Source organism: Plectropomus leopardus, chromosome 22 (assembly GCF_026936395.1).
Source record: "Plectropomus leopardus strain MGB_pleo_1.0 chromosome 22, ASM2693639v1, whole genome shotgun sequence".
Lineage (NCBI taxonomy): Eukaryota > Metazoa > Chordata > Actinopteri > Perciformes > Serranidae > Plectropomus > Plectropomus leopardus.
Window position 1 is genome coordinate 4,495,915 of NC_142197.1, and position 23,901 is coordinate 4,519,815.

General features: G+C 37.6%; 2 protein-coding genes across 2 annotated transcripts in view; one reads left to right on the plus strand and one right to left on the minus strand.

The window, feature by feature from the left end:
• LOC121961102 (F-box only protein 15-like) overlaps positions 1-21,693 on the plus strand; it is a 35,120-nt gene extending 13,427 nt beyond the window's left edge. The window contains exon 10 of the mRNA XM_088073029.1: positions 21,527-21,693. Coding sequence (XP_087929155.1) covers positions 21,527-21,562 — 36 coding nt within the window. The 3' untranslated portion in view covers positions 21,563-21,693. The remainder of the gene's footprint in view (positions 1-21,526) is intronic.
• Positions 340-23,898, minus strand: LOC121961490 (uncharacterized). The gene is given in 7 exon segments (XM_088073031.1): positions 340-3,094; positions 9,054-10,268; positions 16,308-17,425; positions 17,883-18,168; positions 19,223-19,288; positions 19,406-19,531; positions 21,706-23,898. Coding segments are annotated over 4 exon segments (4,131 nt in total). The 5' UTR covers positions 18,160-18,168; positions 19,223-19,288; positions 19,406-19,531; positions 21,706-23,898; the 3' UTR covers positions 340-1,573.
• Positions 23,899-23,901: the final 3 nt, after the last annotated feature.

The window sequence follows — 23,901 nt, forward strand, 5'->3', positions numbered from 1 at the left end:
TTGAAACATAAAAAGAAGAAAAGGCACAACTACAATAACTTCTATAATTCAGAGTAAAAATGTAATTTAATGTCTGTCTTCATCTTGTAGTTAATAGGTCATAAAGTCAAAGTGTTAGCCACAGTGCACTTTAAAACTGCACATGCATGCTCATTTTGTGCAGAGATTAGTCTGGCTTCCCTATTTCAGGGTCAAACATGCAGCTTCTCATGAGAATTTCAGCAGGGGTTGACCATAAAAATAAGGTAATGTGAGTTTGAAAAACTATTTTGCAGGCAGCTAACCCCAATCCCAAGTAAAGCACACAAATAAAAAAGTAAAACCAACAAACAAAACATGTACATTTATTTTATTTTATTAATTTATATACTTATTATTACAACAATAGCGACAAAGTTGTAGGTAATAGTATCATATACAGTATACTTAATTTATGGTATGCCTATTTGGTCAATGAGACTGATTTTTCCAAAGCAATATGCACCTCTCAAGATATGTGAAAATCAGGTATGTCTTTTGATAAAGTTAAATTCTTAAACAAAATTAGTGCAGGAATTAGACCAGTTCCAGAAACGTTTGGGCAGGTCGCACTGCAAAAACAGATGCATAAATGTCCAGTCTTTGTTTTTTGTTATTTAGGGCAGCTTAGTGAGTTATCTTTGGCTATTCTATGCATCCCTACAGAAGTAAGATAGAATTCATGGCACAGCTCAAAATAAATTGTCTTGATTTCCTTTAAATTTATTATTTGACGCAGCCAGGTATTTTAATCCGAAACCAATCCTAGATCTGTTCCCCGTAAATTTAATAAAGTTAGGAAATATGGATGACCTCCTTTAGAAAGAACATTTGAAAATTCACAATTTGACCTTTAATTGTAATCAAGAGTATTAATATATCCTTAGCTTCGGATAATTCAAACCTAAACTTATATTCTTTTGTGAGTGATCAGACAAAATTATGAATGTACGAAAGTATATTAAAAAAATCTATTAGGAATGCTGTATTCTTTTCTTAGATAATTGAAAGTTTTTCAGCTCATGTTGTGCTGGTAGAAGCTTAAATGTCGTGCCTGTTTGTTTGTAAAACTTGCAACTCACCAAACTAATTTTCAATTTTAAAATGTACTAATTTAAAACTTCTTGTGTTATATGTGTTATCAACCAGTCATGCATCACATGGTGTTTTACACTTGCTGTTGACGGAGAGCATGATTTAACTTAGGCAAAAGCCAACAAAACTAACCCAAAAACTAAATAGAAAGGCAAAAAATTTAACCTGAAGGAAAAATAACAAACAAATTAAAATCAGTAATCTCCCTGAATTAGGTAAACATGAGGTAAAAAAAAGATAGCCCAGCTCTATTATTTCTATAAGAACAGACGCAAATAGTATTGCAAAGGCTTTAAGGTGGAGACCGGTGTGGCCTCAGGTTAGGAGATAAAGGAGATGAGTACTGCGCACTGCGTAGAGCCGATGGCATCTTGGCTTATCCAAAAGGAGCTACTAACTTACAGATACCTGGTGAACCAATCGCCTCCTCATCTGAGTACACGCCCATTTACTACATCATTTATTCTTTCTCTGAGGGAAAGACACAACATCTGCAACAAAACAAGGTCCTTACAAAGTTATTTGGGGATTTCTCACTCACATTATCATCATCATTGTGCACTTGTTCCCCATCATCAAAAACAAGGAGATTTGAATTTGCATTAGCATCAAGAGTCACGTCCACTGCAGGCTGCTCAGCGCTCTTCAGCTCAGTCTTCTTTGTTTGGTTTTCTTCGTTTTCGCCATCAGAGTCGCATGTCTTATGTTTCAGTGAGTGAAGAGGGGCAGAGCTCAGCTCATCTGCTTCACTTTCACACTCTTCTTTTTGATCACCAATGTCCTGTGTCTCCTGATTAACGGGAATTATAATCAGAGGGGTAGAGTTTATACCATCGTCATTAGTGCAAGGACTGAAGTATGGATAGAGTTTCTCATTGAAGTAGCAGCCAGCAAAAGAGTAGAGACAATCTGCAGTATCTACATCATAAAAGAATACCAGGCCTTCATCATAGTCCACAAACACTCCCACCCTCTGAGGACGGGGATTCAGCGAGAGACTGACTGGATCATCATCATAGGCTTCGTACTCAAATTCATTCCTCAGCATTATCGACCAGTAGCCGTTATGTGGCCTTGTTATGATTTGGGCTTTCCTCTTGATTGACTCTGTGGCTACTCCCAAATCCCAGGCAGTCTTCCCTTTGACCTGAACCTCGAAGTAAAATTTTCCTGAAGTGAAACTCTGTTTTCCTAAAATGCTTACACAGTTGTTAAATCTTTGAGGGGTGGATAGAAGTTTCTTCCTCTCGTCACCGTGATGTACTCGTTTCCCATCGTCAGACAGGATGAGGTTAGGATGGGCTGTGTCAGGATCCAGAGTCACCTCCACTTCATATTGCTGGGCATTCTTTAGCTCTGCCTTCTTTTTTTCGTGTTCGTTCAGTGGGGGATTGACAGGAGTTAAAATCAGAGGGGCAGCATTTATACCGCCGTCATTGGTACATGGACTGAAGAATGGGTAGATTTTCTCATTGAAGGAGCAGCCATGGAAGATGTAGAGAATATCTGCAGCATCAACATCATAAAAGACAACCAGTCCCTCGTCACAGTCCACAAACACTCCCACCTTCTGAGGATACTGATTCAGAGAGAGAAGGATCGGCTCACCATCAACAACTCCGCAGTCATATCCATTCCTCAAAATAAGAACCCAGTAGCCGTTCTCTGGGGTTGCTGTAATCTGGATTTTTCTCTCGACTGACTCTTTGGACACTCCCAAATCCCAGGCAATCTTTCCTTTAACCTGAACCTCAAAGTAGAATTTTCCAGAAGAGAAACCCTGCTTTCCCAAGATGTTCACACAGTGGTTAAATCTCTCAGGGTTGTTCGGTAGTCTCTTCCTCACATTACCATGACGAACTTGTTTCCTGTCACCAGACAGGATGAGATCAGGATGTGCTGTATGATGATCCAGAATCACATCCACTGCAAACTGCTGAACCCACTCCAATTTAGGCTTTTCTCCCTTATACTCCTTTTTCTTAGCAGCATCTGAAACACAGTAGAGAACACACAGATCTTAATTATATAATGTAAAACTTAAGGCTATACCTGCAAAGCATGTACTGTGACCGCACCATAATAAATGATGTTAGTCTTAACATTTTTGGTTAAGGCATTTTTTAATGATAGAAAATAGTATATATATTTAAATATAAATATAAATACATATTTTTCTGTTCCCCAACTTACCTTTTGGTTCCAAGTGGAGGTTTTGAAGAAGCTCCACCAGATCATTCCTGTGGATGTTTTCTAAAGTCTTCAAGGTTACCTTCAGAGCTCCTGAGCTCTGATATTTCTGTACAATTAGATCCACAGCGTCCTGCCTTTTTGCGTTCTCCAAATCAGCCACTGGGATGCCATCCTCCTTCAGGAACCACTTGAAAGTTTCAAATTCCCCTTCTTTCAAGCCCTGCAGGGTTTTCCAGAGTTCCTCTTTAAGTTTCACCATAGTGTCTCCCTGACAAATATAAAGGGAAATTTTCATTTGGAAGGAAGTGTTGTGTTGTGGGGGAATGATTTATTTATTTCATTCCACTTCACCAGAACAACGGTTGTAAATGTGCATCCTAAATTGAAATGATCTAGCACTTGACCAGTGGATCACACATTTAAATATTTTTAAAGTTTGTCTCCTTTGGATACTTTTTATTGTTGTGAAAGTTGTGACAGTCCAAATATGAATTCAAGCCTACAAGATTACATTTTATCGCATTAATATGGCAGACATATGGACAAAGTGACTTACAGTTCAAACCTCTAAGGAATAAAAGCTTGATGTAATCAAAAATTTAAGTGCAACTATTTCAAAAAAAGAAAGAAAGAAGCTGTCAAGAGATACTTGGTATAAAGATTTTACTTGTATTTCACACATTTCCAAAGTTTCCAATGAGTGGACACAACAGTCAGTCTTTGAGGTTTCTGTTTTTCTGTTGCTGGTTTGGTGTGTTTGGGCACTTTCAGGACAATTTACACTGGAACAGTTTTTAAAGCGTTTATATTTTTAACCTCACATACCTTTGCAGTTGTTCATGACAGGATCGTTAATATTGCTGGATGCTGAGAGAAACACTTCCCAGTGAAAACCTGAGAGAAAAGTAATAATTGTTACTAATTGAACTTTACCATTGTCATTCCTAGAGATTGGACTAGGAGGTCATAGGTCAGCAGCTGATCAGAAGTTGACAGTTAGTGTTTTCTTAAAGACACTTCAGTAGGAAAGATGCTTATCAACATTAGGTTTAGAAGAACTGTTATACTCCAGCTGCCAACACAGCTACAGCTGTTAATGTTGAATCCTTGTCCTGTGTTCCTCTGGTTGAGCTAGATGCAAAAATATGCAAGGCCAGGGAAGTTTCAAACCGAAAATACAGCACAGTGGCTTTTTCCTGTTTCCATGCTTCCATAGAGTACATATTCTTCTTTCTCCCTCTCTTTTTTATTTTATTTTAAATTTATTTAGCAATCTTAAGTGCACTTTGTTGGTAAGACCAACACAGGAAATACATTTTCTGAATTAATACCTCTTTCCCATCAAAATTAGCAAGCAGATTTTTCAAACACGAGACCAACTAAATATAAGCAGTAGACTCTATTACTACAGCCAGTGAACACATCTATGAGTCTGCCTTTCTGTCAGTGTGTGTGTGTGTGTGTGTGTGTGTGTGTGCGATGGTTGTTTTGTTGGTGTGTACGTGCTATGTCACAGACAGGCAGGAGAACAAGGAAACGGCAGAAAGCAGCATGAACAAAGGTCTTTGAAAACTTTCTCTTTCAAATTTTGTGCAGATGCATTTGGATCAGGGTTTTGGCGCTACTTAGGAGGAGATGGAGAGTAATTAGCGTTGGCGTGTCATTGCACACACTGCAAGCATGAAACATCTGAAACCATTAACAGTTTGTGGTAGAAACAGTCTTCAGACTTTCTGCGCTTGTACTCCTCTGCTCTTCATTCGTAATTTGGGTGCTTTGTATGCTGGTCTCATATTAATATATTGCTTTTAAAGTGAGGGAACTGAAACTTAAATAGTATACACATGAAGTCCATTAAATTACCAGAACTCACCTAAAAGTCAGAATGTTGTCAAAAACATAAACAATAAAAACTTCATATGCTGAGCAGCCCATAACTCAATTTAAATAAAACAATTCTCCACCAAAACACACTATGGGAGCTCTGTGTTGTCTTAATGCTCTTTTATTATGTTCTCTGACAAAACAACAGGAAAGCTACTTATCTTTTGGTCTGGCATGGCTTTTGTTTGGCCCGGGGATAAGCCTTGGGTGTGAAGGGCCTGATCATGAATTGTATTTACAGTGTGCTATTATCAGTCATTTCTTGAGGAGCAAAGACCAAGGAAGTAATTGACACGCGTGTAATGTACATGTACACACCTTTGAAATCTGAGCAGTTTTGTTTGATTTCTTGCAAAAAATGGGGAGAAGACAATAAGCAACTTAATAATACATGGCCTAAAAATTAGCAACAAATTAGGAAAAGGTTACAAGAAAATTAACTGGACATGAGCACAAAAAAGGAGAGAAAAAAGATAATTACTCAAAAATGAAAAATGAAAAGTATATACATACATTTTTTTCCTGTAACAGTTTTAAATATATAATTATAATAACTATGGACATTTTCTTGTCACCATCACTAGTTTCTTGCAATTGAGGGCATTTTCTTGCCAAGTTACGTACTGACTTCCCCGTGTACTGGAAAGAATCAAACCAATTTGCTGACATTCAGAAGGTTAACCTGCAGTGAAAGGCGTCTAAAAGCAGCACAAAAAAATTTATGTCGATCCAGGTCTGAAAGGATGAAAGCCAGTTGGACCAACCACTGTAGTTTAGCATGAGCAGATACAATAAAGATACATGAATGGGTCAAACTGAGGAGTATCTGCTCCTTTTTTGGGTGAGAGTGGGATTTAAATGCATCTTAAAGGTATGTTAAGTCAGGGCTCGAGAATGTTGGGGCCTCTCAGAGGCCTAATAGATTTATGTTGACAGTCCAATAACTGCTATAGGGTTTAATAAAAGGCCAATCCATCATTTTACATGAAAACTGGGCTTCTATAGGAACACTAACTCGACTTTTGTCACATTTTAGCGCATCTTGTGAAGTGAAAGTATCCAACTGAAGCCACACCCTTCCCTTATCTACTTAAGACCAGCAGCTGTGTTACCATTTCAATATCTCAAACAGACTAATGCTTTTTTTCAACTGACTGCCGAGCACCATTAGAAACTCAAACAAAAGTGTAGATTTCCTAATGGTGTAGGCTGGAGTGACTTTACACTGCTGATTATCGAGCAGATATAAACTGGAGAATGGCATCTCCTCAAAATATAAAGTAACCGAGACACTGACTAAGTTTACATCCTAAACTCACCAGAAACTAGATATCTAATAATAATTTATCACAGAAAAATGAGTTATCTCACACTCACCCGGCTGAATTTATCACAGAGTCCTTCAGAATTAAAAGATGAGCCACACGTTTAGATTATTCTGCACGACAGTTTTAGTGAACCTTGCCAAAATAGCCTTATAAGGTTATCTTCAGACGATGACACACGGTTAAAGTCTCGGCCTGTGTGAAAGAGTCTCCTCCTCCCCCCGTCAAAAACTCACCTCAGTCTTCTGCATGTGACCGTTTTTTTCTTTTGGCTGTGCATGGGTGGCCCCATGCTCACAGTGTCACACTTCCTCCAAAAAGATAAAAAAGCAAAGCACACAGTGTACAGAATACAGCATGGTTTCAAAATGACATGAACTTTTACATCTGACATACATTACCATTAAAAAGTTCCTGCCTAAAAAGCCTGATCAAGTCAAGTTAGATTTTAAAGAGGACTGTTCAGTGTTTGAATGGTGTTTCATGCTTTATGTAGAAAGTCCTCCTTAAAAAATAAATGTTTTATGTGAAAATGAAATCTTTACTAATTGTTTGAGCAACAGATGAAGAATTATAGAAGTAATTGGTAAAAGAAACTAGAAGATTAGTGTCAGAAATAGTAAAAAGTGCACAGTAACAAGCTGGAATTAACTGGCAATATGTTTTATCAGAAAGAGAGGGTTAACCTAGGGCTGGATATCAGCTGAGCATACTATGGACCGAGAAATCATAGTTGAACCCTCTTTAATCAAACCACTGAGTAGACTGCAGGTGGAGCACATGGTCCGTGCACCTGAGACCTATGTCTTTCCTCTTAAGTAGTTTGCTATAAATGACACTAGAGTTTGATATAAACCATAACTCTTGAATATGAAAATTATATGCAACATCAAGACATTTCAGTATGAAGTTAAGTTTTCATTCAGCTAATTCCTGACTTTTTATGATGAGTATATCAAATCAGTGTTATAAAAGATCCAATTCTGAACGTCAAACAATTTATTTTTCAAAATACTCTCAGATTTTAACAACAAGTAAAAATAATTGTTGGAATCGTTGGCTGTTGCCTTTTCTTAAAGTGCATCATGCATCAAAGTGAATCATAAGTGTAACTGCAGTACTCACCTGCATGGGCTGAAGATGCTGCTGCTATCTAGAAAAATCAGGAAAATTGGATTTAAATTGTCTTCAGACACAAATTACAGAGACTTTTGGCACAGAATTATTCGTTTGCTCTGTGCATGGTTCTTGTAACTTGCTTACATTTGTTAATGATTGATATCAAACATAACTTTATTGCCTGGACAGTTTCTGACCATCAACCCGCTTATCTGGCAGTACAGTTTTATGATTGTGTTTGTCAAGAAATTAAAAATGAACCAGTAACGCCACTTTAGATTTCATAATTTAGTTTTCTGGTTGCTAGATGAACACGTGCCAACATTTGGAGGACATCTTGGTCGTGTTGACGAGACAAAGTGAAAAATATGTTATCCTACAGTAATACCACAAGAAAATAAATACAGCAAAAATACCAGAATGGTAAAAAAGTCACAAGAACTTGTAGTAAAATATTTACAAGTCATAAGAATCGGAATTTTATTTATTGCCAAGTTGCTTTTTACATACAAGGGATTTACTTTGGTGCTTTGTACATATCAATAAAAAAAATTAGAAAAAAGAAATTAAAAGACAAAAGCATGTACTGCAGCAGTCAAAAAGGCATAAAAAATTATGATAAAATGTAGAAAAAAATAAAAATACTGAAATATATTTAAAAACAGAGGCAGTGCAGTCTTTATTTTTATTTTTTTTAACCACAGGTTCTAATTAAAAGACTCTTTTCCTGGACAAGTATTGAGAAATTATGCTTCGCTTCCCACTTAATACCTCCTTCCTCGCTACATTGACTTTCGGCTTGTTGTTAAAGTGACACACAGCAATAAACGTGGCAGTGCAAAGAGGGTAGCCTGTGTGTTGCAGCAGCATTGTTTTACAGTAACTGCGCCAGGCTCAGAATTGATTTAGTTCAATATGATCTCATAATCTAATGTGGGGACTGACACATAAATATTAGTATATATCTATTTTTATGACATGATTTTACTCTATTTATTGTATTTGATGTTTGTCTTGTAATTTTATTTTTTATATGGACCCTGAGTCTGGAATAAAGGAATGATACTATTCCATACATTATATACATTCAAACACAGTGTTATATACAAGAAAATGATGGGTTTGGACATGGAAAACAGAAAGGTTCTTGGGTTTGGGTCGGGCTGTGTCACTACTCTGTGGGACTCAGGTATGGTTTGGACAGAAATATGTAGCCTGAGCCGCAGTCTAGTGCATACATCTTTGCCATTGTGCTAGTTGAATACAAGATACAAACAAAAGTCTGACCCTCTCTTCAAAAGGTACTTTGTTCTTTGAATTATTCTTACAGCAACTGTATTTATGCTCCATGGCCTGCTGAGATTTGTATTTTAATTCTAGCTAGATGAGCAGAACTCTAACTGAATTAACTAAAAGCACCTGCGAGTATGATTAATCATTTTGATTAACAGGGCAAACGATCAAGGGGGCAGAGTTTATACCTTTGTCATTAGTACAGGGACTGAAGAATGGGTAGATCTTCTCATTGAAGGAGCAACCAGTAAAGGTGTACAGAAGAGCTGCAGACTTTACATCATAAAAGGAGACCAGACCCCCGTTGTAGTCCACAAACACTCCAATTTTTTGAGGATGTGACGTCAGAGGAAGATGCACTAAAGGGTCATCAATAGCTTGGCACTCATCCCCATTCTCAAAGTGAACAGTAAAGAAACCATATTTAGGATCCAGTGTGATTCTTCCTTTCCTTTCAATCGACTCCTTGGCGACTCCTACAGTCCAGGCTGTCTTTCCTTTAACCTGAACCTCAAAGTAAAATCTTCCTGAAGAAAAACTCTGCTTCCCTAAGATGTTGACACATCTGTAAAATCTCTCAGGGTTGTTTGGTAGTTTCTTCCTCACATCACCGTGATACACTTGCTTGTTATCATCAGACAGGACAAGATTCGGATGGGCTGTTTTGGGATCCAGAGTCACCTCCACAGCAAACTGCTGGACGCTCAACAGCTCAGCTTTCTTTCTGTCTTGCTCTTCCTGATCACCAAAGTAATTGACGGGAGAGATAATCAGAGGGGCAGCATTTGCACCATGGTCATTAGTAAAGGGAGTCAAGAATGGGTAGATTTTCTCAGTGAAGGAACAGCCAGTGAAAGAGTAGAGAACATCTCCTGTATCTGCATCATAAAAGAAGACCAGACCCTTGTTATGGTCCACAAACACTCCCACCCTCTGAGGACGGTGATTCAAAGAGAGATGGACTGGATCATCATCATTAGCTTCATACTCTTCATTCCTCAGCATTATAGTCCAGTAGCCGTTCTCTGGGCATGCTGTGATCTGGACTTTCCTCTTGATTGACTCTTTGGCCACTCCCAAACCCCAGGCAGTCTTTCCTTTAACCTGAACCTCAAAGTAAAATTTCCCAGAAGAGAAACCCTGCTTTCCCAAGATGTTCACACATTTGTTGAATCTCTCAGGGTTGTTCGGTAAATTCTTCCTTACATCACCATGGCCTACTTGTTTCCCATCATCAGACAGGATGAGATGAGGATGTGCTGTTTTAGGATCCAGAGTCACATCCACTGCAAACTGCCGGACCCACTCTAGTTCGGGCTTCTTTTTATTATACTCTTCTCTCTTAGCACCATCTAAAATAAGAAAGATAACACACAGACATAATAATTACATGTAAGACTTGAGGAATAAACCCGTGCATCACTAACACACAACTTAAGGTCTTGAATGTTCAACAAAGACCTTCAACAACCACTTCTGGAGAAACTTTTCCTTCTTTCATAGACAAGTTTGTGCATTATCCTTTAAGTGGACCCCTCTCAAAGCCTCCATTGCGAACAGCTGTTTAAACTTTGGGCAGATGGTAATTGGTGCCTGTCATTGTGGCAAACCAACATCCTAAGCACTGGAAGCATCCACCATGCTCAAGAAAGAGGCCTTTTGAGCTTGGTTAATGCTGTTAACTTGAGGGGTTACCACTGATGTGCAATCATGTGCAAAAATGGGGACTGCAGACCATCACCAGTTCAGGAGTGCAGGTGTGCATTACTCATCCTTCTCAGGGTACTGAAAAGTATTCAACATATATTATACTTAATTTCTCCCTCTGAGAATTACCACCGTATTGTTATGGTAGGGTTTGCGTGTTTTTTAAGATCTTCCGAGGGCAAATACTTTTGCTATGTGGACTGTAACCTTCCTGATTGGGAAGTGACAGCAACTAGATCTAAAAGGACTTATCTTCATGCACAATGCCAAAAATATATTCTTGGATAGGACTAGACTGTTTCCTTTTTCAGAGTTTCCTGGGTAGGAGACATAAGGTGGGAGATGGCTGAGTATTTTCTCTCTGTGACTGGGAGTTATGGGCAAAGAGAGTGATGTCTGTGACTATTCATCCAACAGCAGTTTAGAGTGCTTAGTCTTGGATAGGGAGCCACTCTGGACTGAGTCGGGCTTGCAGACATATCCTACAAGGGTACTAAAGCTTGTGCAGACAACAGGGGTTGACTGGGAGTGATGACTTTGTGATACGAGCCCAAATGGTGCATTGTTACTGTGTTCCTGCGCAAGCCATGAACTAGTCCATAAGAAAAACCATGATTGTGCAATAAGGTAATTCATGAATCTACGTGGTTTCAGACCACCTTAAAACAAAGATTGATTATCAACTTGGGCGTTGTTTAAGCAGATTTATGGCCATATATGATGAACACTAGGAAAAATGGGGAGCAGAGTTGTCAGAGTCGATTAAAATCTCATCTTACCCATGATCAAAAAGGCATTTCTATTGATGTGATGTTCAAGAGTAATGCAGTTAGTAATGAGATGAATATGATGCTTCAAATGTTCATATTTTTCTTTCCCCAAACTTACGTTTTGGTTCCAAGTGGAAGTTTTGAAGACGCTGCACCAGATCATTCCTATTGATGTTTTCTAAAACGTTCATGGCTACCTTCAGAGCTCCAGGGCCCTGATATTTCTGTACCATTAGATCCACTACATCCTGCCTTTTTGCCTTCTCCAGCTGAGCCACTGGGATGCCCGACAAGCCCTCCAAAATGTCATCCTCCTTCAGGAACCACTTGAAATTCTCAAATTCTTCTTCTCTCAAGTCCTGCAGAGATTTCCAGAGCTCCTGTTTGAATTTTGCCATTATGGCTCTGTGCTGAAAATAAGGGGAATTTTCAATAAGAAGAGCATACTCTCTTTTTTGGAATCATTTATTCATCCCATTTCACAACACTTCACAAGAGCACCTGTTGTAAATGTGCACATTAAATTAATTTGGCAAAAGCCTTTGCCCAAAACAACTTACAATTTTTGGGTTCAAACTCCAAAAGAACAAAAGCAAGTTGTCACCAAAAAACAATGTTCATCAATGGTCAGTCGATAACCCTGGACGCTGATGGGAGCAGCTAAGCCTGTGATATGAAAGTAATAATGATTAGATACTACACTTCACCATTTTCTTTCCTGGAAATTAAACTGTGATATCTGAGGTCAGCAGTGAGCAGGAGCACATTACATATTCAGCGTCTTCCTTAAAAACAGTTTAGAAAGATGCTGGTCACATGAGGTTAGAGACCAAGTGTTTTAATTGTAACAGTAACGACAAAGATCCTCTTACCTTAAAGTTGACCCAATCTAGACATTTTTTTTTAAACCTTAACGGAGTACCTAGGCTTACATCGACTCATGCTTGGGTCAGTAAACAAACACAGTTTGTCACTAAACCTACAAATGCAAGTTAAGACTCTATGCTATGTGAAGTGAAAGTCATCAACAGCATAGTGACACATAGTGGAAAAGTATGCTGTGGTCATATGAGTCAAAGTTTCACACTGTTTCGGAAATCATCGATGTCGTGTCCTCTGGGCTAAAGAGGAAGATCAGCGTCTAGATTGTTTTTAGCACAGGGTTCAGCACCATACAGACAGATTCTTAGTAGTAAAAAATGCGGGTACTAGACTGGTCTGCCTGCATGCCAGACCTTTCTCCCACTGAACATGCATGGAGCATTATGAAGCCCAAAATTAAATTCAGAGTGTATATTTACAAAAAGCAATAAAGTTTATCAGTTTGAACTTTAAATATCTTGTCTCTTTACACTGTATTCAATATACTATAGGTCAGAGAGGATATGCAAGTAATTGCTTTGCTTCTATTTATGTTTTACAAAGTGCCTGAATTTTTTTTGCATTGCAGCTGTATGATGACGCAGTATCATTCCCACTGCAGGGCCTAATAAAAGATGGTATTTTACATGAAAACTGGACTACCACAGGAATGCTAACCCAACTTTTATCACATTTTAATCTGTAGTTAAAAGTGAAAGTAATGGATGAAAACCACAACGTGCTGTAAATGACTCAAAACCGGTAGCTGCTGTGTAAAACATTGCATCATCTCATGCAGAATCCTTTTGTTTTTAACTTGAGTCTGCAGCACAGCTGTTTAATAGTAACACAGTAAAAAGCACGCAATAGAAAGTATGAGCAGTTAGTTGGGATGATTTTACATTGCTGATTGCAGGGCAGAAATAAACTAGAGAATGTCATTACCCCAAAACGTAAGTAGAAAGCAAAGACAGTGAATAAGTATACACCTTAAAACCACAAACTAGAAACTGAATATCAGTTTAAACAATTTAGCACAGAAAAAGAGATCTTATCAAAACTCACCCAGCTGAATTCAGAAGAGTCTCTCAGAGTTAGACATGAATAAATTGTCTAAACTAACAGTTCAAATGATCTATGCTAAAATGACCTTATAAGGTTAAGATCATCAGTCGGTAAGGCGCGTCTATCTTGTTCGCCCCGTGTCTCTACACCCAACATCCCGTGTAAGGAAGTGGAGTCTCCGCCTCCTCTCTTTGTAAATGTAACATATGACTCTTTTTATTTTTTATTTTGGTATTGTTCAGTCAGCTGTTTCTGATGACTATTCAGTTAGTTTGAATGGCCTTTGATGCTTTTAGGTTGTAGAAACTCACTTTATAAAATAAATATTATATGGTACATAAACAAAAAAAGCTAATTACAAACTTTTCAACAGTCCTTTTTTCAGACTAGACATTTTTGGCTAGTTACTTTCTAATGTGATACTTCATGACACCAGTAATGCTTGTCTTTGGTCAGTTTCTCCAGTATAATGCTGTGTTTATGCATAATGTCTAGGAGTACCTGGCAATAAAGTGTTTATGATGTTTTTACAATCCAGCCTGTATACTGTATACTTTAACTCTAGCTAGATGAGCATAACTCTAACTAATTAACTAAAAGCACCTGCGAGTATGATTAATCATTTTGATTAACAGGGCAAACGATACTGTATACTACTATACTTTATTTTTTAACTTTAACTATTAGTTTATCTGATAACTGCTGCTCTACTTGTCACCTATTGTGTGACTTGACCTTCAACTGCGTCCTCATCACAAAGATTTTAAATGCATTTTTTTTTCCTCGCAAAGGTGCACTGCCTGTCTTTCCACCATCTGTCGTTACGTGCTGCATTTGGGAGTGGCTTCGTGGCAGCCGATGACAAACCCCAAAATTAAATAAATGTAGTGGCCAAAGTACATTTTGGATGGCCTTAATCTTAAAGTATGTAGATACAACAGCCTATAGTAAAGACTAATTAATATAACTTAATACAGCCTTTCCTAACTGTGACACTTTAATCAATGAAAAGACATTAACAGAATGAAAATCTTATTGTAAACATGGTATATTCCCTCACGGCCTCTTAGGTCGCAGTCTATTACTTGGTTATTATCTAAAGTTTCTTTCTTAGCCCTTCAGAAAAGTCACACTAAAAGACACAGGGTGAATTTTAAAATAATACAGACTATAGGTGAGTAAACTGCTGTTTTTGGTTGGATTAAATCATCATAGTTAGTTACTTAAGTATCATTAACATTTATTCACTGTAGACTTATGTTTTTGCATTAAACTGCAGTTCTTTGTTTAACAATAATTATCCATTTTATTCGTGTGCACCTTTCAAAGCAGTCAAGAACACTTAACAAGAGACAAATAATAAAACAAGCAACATTGTATCCATACATTAAAAAAATCAAGCAAAACAGCAATTTACAAAAATAAGTTAACAAAATAAAAAGGCAAAAATCATAATTATAAACCTTTCATGCTCTCATGAATAGAAAGTCTAAGTCTTGTTTAGCTTGGTTAGCTTTGTCAACCAAACGCAGCACAGAGCTCTGCTGTGCACTGGCAGCTAACAGCTAACTAGCTTTCCTTTCATTGATAACAGCGAGGAGATGTGCTCTGTTGTAGTTGCTCAGTTTAGTTTGTCAACGGCTAGGTTATAGTTATACATACATATAATATATTTTCTATCTTTACCAAGACTACAGCTTGCTGTTCGTTTTAAGCCCTGGCTAGCTCGCACCAAGTACTTTATTTAATCTTTATTTTAATCTCTATGAACAGATTCTGCAAATTTATGCAGAAGATCTTGGCATCAAAAGTGTTCTGGTTTCCACTTGTAGTCAGTTTGTAGTCTATTATAGACCAATCACATTTGCATTTTAGGTGAATTGCCATAATCTGACAACAAGTTAGCTTTTCATTAGCTTTTTAAAAATGATCTGCATATATATGATGATATGAACATGTAATTATATGAAATGACCAGCACACATAAGAGAAAGTCTTCAGATATCTGCTGGCTCCACTGGATTAGCCTGAAATATTGGCTCTCACCCCTTGAGGCTTTATCGTTGTCTGACTAAAGTTATGGGGTTGCAAGACTGCCAAGATTACAAGATTATTTAGACAGGTAATCACATTGAGACAAGCAATATTGGCCTCGAGAGAGACTTGATAAAACTCAGTGGTTATAGGGGGCCACCTACAGGCATTGTTTGGTCAGTGTCTAAAACTCCAGAACGGGTTTTCAAACTTAATTTTCAAAAGTCTGAATCTGATTTCTAATCTGCCAAATGTCCAGAAAGATTGTTGAGAAAATGACTTTTATCAAACTTGCTTATAACAAAATTTCTGACATCTCTTGTCAGATTTTAACTGTCAAAAATTTTGCTGTCCTCACCTGTGTATTCTGAGGATATTGCTGTTCATAATTTCTGTGCATTGTGTCGTAGTGGCGTTTACTACTACTCTGCAAACCAAACACATAGGCTAAAATAAACGCATTTTTCTGTTTCCGCTCTTCTTTGAAAACTCGGTTTTCTTGGACGTGTTTTTCTTTTATTTGCACATTTGGATGGTGACATCCTCATGGCATTGGTGACGTTTTGTACACTGACAGTAGACGCCGAAGTCTCACTTTCTTTTGCCCACAGCACAGAACATGAATGCTTTTTAGCCGTTAACTAGCTTGCTGTTAGCTGAAATCTGATACATAATGACTGAAATGTCGCTTGCCGGCTGTAAACGTTGCCATGACAACGATTTTAAATAGGGAAATGGTTACTTTTAAGGCCAAGATCGCTGTAACAATCTCCAAATAGACTATATTCTGTAAAATTTAGAATACATTGATCAGTATAAAACATTTTCTTTCAAAGTAGGAAACATACGCTTCATTACATTGTATTATTACATTCCTAATACATGCTGTGGGCTGGGTCCAGATTGACTTGCCGTCTGTGCCGGTCCTGACCAGAGTCCAGACTTGCAGGAGGATTGATAAAATCTAATCTGTGTAGTTGACAGGAGAGATGATGAGAGCGGTGGAGTTTTTACCATTATAATGACAACCGGGACTGAAGAATGGGTAGAGTTTCTCTGTGAACGAACAGTCTTTGAAGAAGTGGATAAGCTCAGCAGAATCTACGTCAAAAAAGACGACTGAACCATTCTCGTAGTCCACGAACACGCCCACCTTATTTAGATTTCGATTTTTTACACTGAGACAGGAAGCAGAAGCCTTGTACTTATTTCCTTCCCGTAGACAAATAGTCCAATAGCCATTCTCGGGACTTGCCGTGATCGACTGCTTCCTGTTGATCGACTCTTTAACGACACCTAAATCCCAGGAAGTCTTTCCTTTAACCTGAACCTCGTAGTAAAATCTTCCTGAAGAGAAACTCTGCTTTCCTAAGACATTTATTGTAGGATTAAATCTTTCTGGGTTATCTGGGAGGTTTTGTTTTACCTCACCACAGTAGACTTGTTTCCCATCACCAGACAGAAAGAGGCTGGCATTTGCTGTATCTGGATCTAGAGTCACATCCTTAGCGTACTGCTGGGCCCTCGTCAGCTGGGCCTTAGCAATTAATTTCTCCTTCTCTTTCCCAAATAATTCCTCCAGCTGAGTCAGGGCTGTCCCCACACTTCGCCCATATGATGGTGTAGTTACACTGACTTCTGTCCAGTTCTTGGTGCTTGGAACCGTATTCAGGGACGAGAAGCTTTGCAGGAAGTTCGGTTGGTCTTCAGAGAGCTGCTCAATCTCGGCAGCTCTCTTTGTCAGCTCAGATATTTCCTGTTTCAGCTCTTGGATGAATCCTTGGGCCTGTTTCTGTGTTGTTTCTTGCTTTTCTTTAATTGCCTTGATAAGATCAGCTAGACTTCTCTCAACAGACTGCTTCAAAACAGTAAACACCTGCACACTATCTGCGATGTGTCTGTCTGCAGATTTACTGCTGAGCTCTGCTGAGCTTTTGATTTCAGAGATCTTCTTCTGTCTCTCCAGGATCATCAGCTTAATTTCAGCCTTTGTCTTCACCAGCTTGGCCTTCGTCCTTTCATAATCACAGCTGAGAGGAACCGAATCGCAGTTCTTGAGGTCTGAAAGAAGGCACAACAAATATATCTGATCAGTCTTACAGAACAGCTGTTGCTCTTTTAATTATGGATGTCCTGATCAACTGTTTCGGCACTGATGCAAGTCCTTTTTCAAACTTACCGATCCAATACTTGTATTTACCTAAACGTAGATCTGAGACAGTTAAATAACAGCTTTACACCACTAAAGTTTGCTTATCTTTCATGAGCTACCTAATCTAAATACTGAATGTCTTTTTTGTGTCTTTCATTTTTCTCCGATAGGTGCAGTTTTGACTGTCTTTATTTTAACCAGTTCTACCCACTGAAATATGGCAATGCTTAGGATCGGCCTGTAACAGCTCTTATTTTAGTTCAAACTTTATTATTATTTGAAAACTATACAAAATCCATAATCAATATAATCATTGATAAGATGCATATGAAACTTTTCAGATATTTTCACCTTCCCGTAGCCTACCTTTGGGTCTTGAGCTAGTCTGTGACAAACACTCCATTAGATCATTCCTGCTGATCTTCTCTAAAATCTTCTTGGTTATCTTGAGGGCTCCAGGACCTTGATATTTTTGCACCATCAAATCCACCGTGTCTTGCCTGTCTGCCCTTTGCAGTGGGGCCGCTGAGATGGCTGAGAAACCTGTAAGGTTGTCATTCTGCTTCAGGAACCACTTGAACTCCTTAAATTGTTCGTCTGTCAGTTCCTGCAGAGTTTTCCAAAGATCTTGAGCTGTTGTCATTGCGGTTCCCTGGTGAAACAGTGAATTATGATCATTAATTTTTCTAATTGGATGATCAAGAGCTGGTGTTTGACCAAAGAGTTCCACACAAGTCACCCCTATCGAGTTTGTGGCCTCCTATAATGCTTAGGCATCTCAGTTGAAAATCTTTCTTTTAAAACCCATATCGAGCATCTTTCAAAGAAACTGAAATTAAAACTAGGGTTCTTCTTTAGGAACAAATCATGTTTTTTTTGTTTAACGCCAGGAAACACCTTGTTGCAGCCACCCTCTTAGCTCTTCTTGACTACGGTGACATTGTTTGCATGAATGCCTCTGCCAGCTCTTTATTTTATTATAATTAAAGCTTGAACTTGTTTAAGAAGTTTGCCCTCTAAAAACAATCCAAATAAAGGTGAATCTGATTCCTTTTTCTTTTTCCAGTACCCTTTATAAGAAAATGTACACGTATGATAACCATCAATTTACATTTCAGATGTTTCAGTGGATTTAATGAGCAGTAAATGAATACACATCTCTAAATACGCAGAAAACAATTTTATTTTGTTTTTGTACACAATGTTGAAACCAAAAATTTTAATTTCTCTGTAAGCTCGCTATGGCCTCTCTCTCATTCTCCACTCATTTATCAGATTCTCTCAATAATTTGTCACTTGTGTGTATATCAGGTGTTGAAAAAAACAACATTACACAAATTTTCAAAAAATGCACAGGCTTCTTATAGGAAAGTTAATGTTCACTCGCAGAATAACTATAGGAGGTAGTTTAAAAAGAGTTTTTCGAACTTTTTGTTTGTTGGTTTTGAAACTCAATATAAAGTTGATAAAGTTTTGTTTAAAAAAGAAACAAAAAACATCTGTGGCTTCCCAGCACTGTGGGGCCTGTTCTGACATGCCCGATCTCACCCATAAGTAGTTATGAGAAACTTTAAGAACATTTTAGATCACGTCTCAACTACACTTATTAATTATTCAGAATTCCTCTGTAATTTCTTATCTGAGTATGTTCTACACTTGTACACTATAATTCAGCATTCACACGTGTTTCCTGGAAGTAATCTTACCTTTTAAAGTCGTCCGGGTGAGGTCACCTTCTGACAGACGTTGCTGCTTCTCAAGCGTTTGTCTGACTGCAGTTAAAAAGAAAAATGTCAGCATGACATCAGACCAGGCTGTCCTATGAGCTGCATGGACGCATTAAAGGGATAGTACAGATATTTTGAATCGGGTTTGTATGAGGTACTTACCTATAATCAGTGTATTAGCTGCAGTAGATTGGGTTGGCACGCTCCCAGTTTGAAGAAACAGGCTGGAGTACTGCCACACAAGCTAACCTCTTTGGATGTATCGGCAGCAAAACGTATTTTAGACACCTAAAGAAATCAATATCAGTTAAAGTGTAAATAATCAGATTATGTTACATTGCATTACTTGTTCAAAAGTGTACCTTAAATTGTCACAGTTGAATGAAATGTGAAATGTGAAGGCAGAGCAGGTTGAAATAAAGACATAAACAATGGTTTGAACAAGCTATCAGCGTAATGTGAGAGACTGCCTGTTGCTTGGCTTCAGAGCAACGGGTCAGGAGCAGGAACAGAATAAAAACAGGATTTTGGCGAAGCCGCTGATATCAACACACTGACCAGCAGACAAAGAGGAAAGGGAGAGTGGCTGGGAGTATACATTATGCTTAAAGCTTTAAGGCTAGGTTCATATTTTTTCAATTCTTTCTTAGTCCAGCATGTAAATCGATAGTTAATTAAACTTGAGTCAATTTTTTTTAACTGTTGACAAACAATGGACGTATTATTGCTATAAAGTTGCTATGTTTCTAGATGCACTACATAGTAGTGATTAACTGTTTAACAAGGTATCATAATCATCTTTGGCAACTATGTAATATCCATCCAATGATGATGCTTTACACAATTTTGTCATGATTAGCCAATTAATTCCTTAGTTATGGCCAAAAATAAGCTTTGTTGAGGTCACAGTGACCTTGACCTTTATCTTTCAACTACCAAAGTCCAATCAGTTTTTTTTTAGTCCAAGTGGATGTTTGAGCTAAATTTGAAGAAATTCCCTTAAGGTCTTTTTGAGATATTGTTTTCACCAAATGAGTTGAATGCACAGTTATGGTGACCTTGACCTTCGACCACCAAAATCGTTTCATCCTTGAGTCCAACCACTTTTTTGGCAAAGTTCCTTTTTCTTTTCAGTACAAAGTTTCCTTTTTGTGTTCCTAATCACATCTCAGTTTTTGTTTTACTTGGACAGCTGAAGCCTCATACCACCAAATACAGTAAATTCAAATTTTACATTGCAACATTGTAAAGCTACAAGATCTGTAAGGCCATTATGAAAATGATGAATAATAACCACAAGAAAAACCTCTTCCCCTGCACACGCTTGCATGTGAGTTTTGTTTCAGGTTAAAAGTTTAATTATAGGAATAGAGAACTGAAGTGAAACCGAAAGTTGTGAAACCAAGCGATCATTTGTAATGACGTTAATAAGTTAAAAGCTTTTGAACTTGACATTACTCAACAGTGTACATTTGCTTCACAATACAATCTTATGGAGTGTTTTTATTTATTCAGTATTTTAGTTTTTAAACAAGCTGCTAATTTTGTCTGCTGTTTGGTGCTCAGCATGTAGCGGTGCATCTATCAGATTTTCTAAAAACTATGGTGCTGATAAGAGCCGCAAAACACAAAACAACCCCAAATAAATGTTGTCATTGTGTGTTTCTGTCAACCATGCAAGCTTTACTTTGCTACATTTTGCAGCAAATACATTGAAACCTAATGCTGCAGTCAACATGTGGTTAGATTTAGGCACAAAAACCACTTGGTCATGATTAGGAAAAAATCATATTTCGGCTTAAAATATCAGCTTTTTGTGGCACCGGTGGGAACAGCCTTGAACTATTTGAGAGCCGAGGAAAATAAATAGATTTCTTTCAAAAAAATGGGAAGAAGAGATTGTGCAACTTAAGAAAAATTACCCCAAATTTTGCAAGAAATAAGTAAAAGAAAAAAAAAATTAGCACAAAAACAGAAGGAAATGACATGGGGAAAAAAGTTTAAAAACGAAACAACAATTCTGTGGCATAATTCTTAATAATAATTATGGCATTTATAAATCTAGTTTCTGTGCATTTTCTTTAGCTTTTCTTGCAAATTATTTTCCAAATCTACGTTTTTATTTTAAATTAATTTTAATTGCAGGACATTAAGTCGCTCATTGCTTTTTCTCCTCATGTTCCCTCTTTGCTCAGGGATAAAACTTTAAATGCATGTTGATCCAAGTGTTAACTGATCCAAACAACTGCTCCTTTTTTTCCCTTTCTTTTTCCTTCTCTCCAGAACCAGACTACCTGGACCACCTGGACCAATACATAAATGACAAACCAGCTCTACTCCAAACCCAAAAATGTGGTTGAAGAAGAGCAAACGGAGCTGAAGTTTGATAATCGGCAGCTGAACAAACAGTAAGCAGAATTTAGTTTTCAGTTAACTATTAACCAGCAGGACTGGAGGCTTACCAGTGTCAAGAAGGAAGGACAAATGAACAGCGTCCTCATGTAGCCTCAGATCTGTAGCTGTCTGTTTGCTAACTGGCTGTGGGAAGAAGTTTTGTCGTAATAAAAATGGGACGGGAGTTTGAGGACGACACGTGCTCGGTGAATGTGTTGTATCTTTGCACAGTTGCCACTAGATGGAGATGTTTTACTGACGGCACCTTTAATGAGCGTGTCAGTGTGTTGATGCTCCTGTTTTATTAATTGAGCTTTACTACATGTTTTTATGTGATGAATTAAAAAAGTATATTCATCGCATGTGATCAGATTTAAAATGATCGTAGTGTCACAGTTCACAACTCATAAAGTTTTTAACTTTTGTTACTTTTCATTTATGGTTTTCTTCTGCAGATCTTACACTTTGAGATAATCTCACTGAGGAAACGTCATCCTGTCAGTCTGTGGTCAAGTCTCATTTTTCAGGTATGTTTTCAGCATTTTATACAGTAAAACAAACATACGGTGAGCTTAAGTTAAACTCCCCAACAGTTATACAGCTTAATTTATTCATCAAAGAATCACTAAATGTATTGACATAAATTACAAAACAAATATGAAAATACGCTCTTTTCTTTTGAATTATATTAATAACTGTAATGTATTAGTAATAATGTTAATAATTTAATTAGCAGAGGACTCATAATGACAAAAATATTAGGTATTAATAACATCACCCTGGTTTCCTTCAGGGCATCCATCGTATTTTGAATTATTGCAGAAAATTATCTCTGTGGTAAACAAACATTTATGATACTTACATTTTGTTCAGAGACATAATCCTCACAAATGAACGCCACTTTTTTTGTATTTTTTAAGCTTAAATGCAATTGCAAAAATTAAAAAGCTAACATTATAAACGAACAACACTATGGATGCATCACCACCACCACGAGGTTGACGATGCGATGTAGTCTCATTTACCCACTTGACGTTTTAAAGATGCATGAAAGCTTTAAAGTTACCAAGTGGGGTATAAGTGAAGTATTTTATGTTGTAGTTATTTAGGACCCATTCCTTGCCGACACACCTTGATTTTAACGAGAATGAGAGACGACGCTTTGAATGATTGAATTCATGTTACGCCTAAAACACGGCTATGATCATTTAATGCCCCTCATGCCTCACTTTGCTCCCAGATTATGCACCATTTGACTAGCAAAGTGGAGTTGGACGCACCCTAAATGCACATTAGAAGTAGCTATAGATCTTTTACATAGGGTACAAAATGTTTTTACCTGTCAAGTGAGATTTTCAGTCTCTTGGTTTCGAGGCCTGCAGGCTTGTTGCTGTGTCATTTTTACACCTGGAGGGGATCACATGTTGGGTCGAGTGTGGGAGTGAGTGTGTGTTTCTGTCTGTACGCAGTTAATCTTGAAAACTACTGAACCCATCAGTATAATATTTGGTGTGCACATGTATGACTGCGGGCTCAAGGACTTTTGTGTTTGCGGTGATTCATAACTGTTGAAAAACTTGTTTTATTGACTGTTTTGTGTTTTGTACCGCCACTGACTCCTTGCTCCTCTTAGCTGTTTGAAACCTGATTCACATCTCTTTTCTGGTGCTGCATTCAAATACCTTTCACCAGTATTTAAGTCTTTGAACTGAGGGCAAATTGGTTTGATTTCTTAAGAAAAAAAAACAACAACAAAAAAAGGCAGTGACCGACGTAGTAAAAAATGCAAAGTGCAAGAAACTGGTAAAAAAAAAGTCTAGAGAACTATGTATCATAATTAAATATTTACAAATTATTCAACAGAATTATTAGAATTTAAAAAATATTTTTTCAGGTCAGTTTTTTTCAGCAGTTTTATGTCTTTTCAGGCAATTTTATTGTGCTATTTTACCAAGTTTTTACTCAAATTGATGATGTTATCTTCGGAAAACAACATTTTGTTGTCTTGAGAAAATGATCCTGTTATCTTGGGAAAACCGAGGGGGGAAAAAAGTATGAATGTATGGCCGCTTAGGGCTTCTGTATGTTAGAATTAAAACTGTCAAATATAAACAAGGCACATATTTTTTTTTGTTTCTGAAACATGCAGCGGTGCATTAGTTGAAATAACAAAAAGTGCTTGAGTTGTTTGACTTTTCTAGTTTGCTAATGCCTTTGGCAGAATATGAGGAGGTAGGGAAGGAAAGAAGGGGATAGGGAAGGAG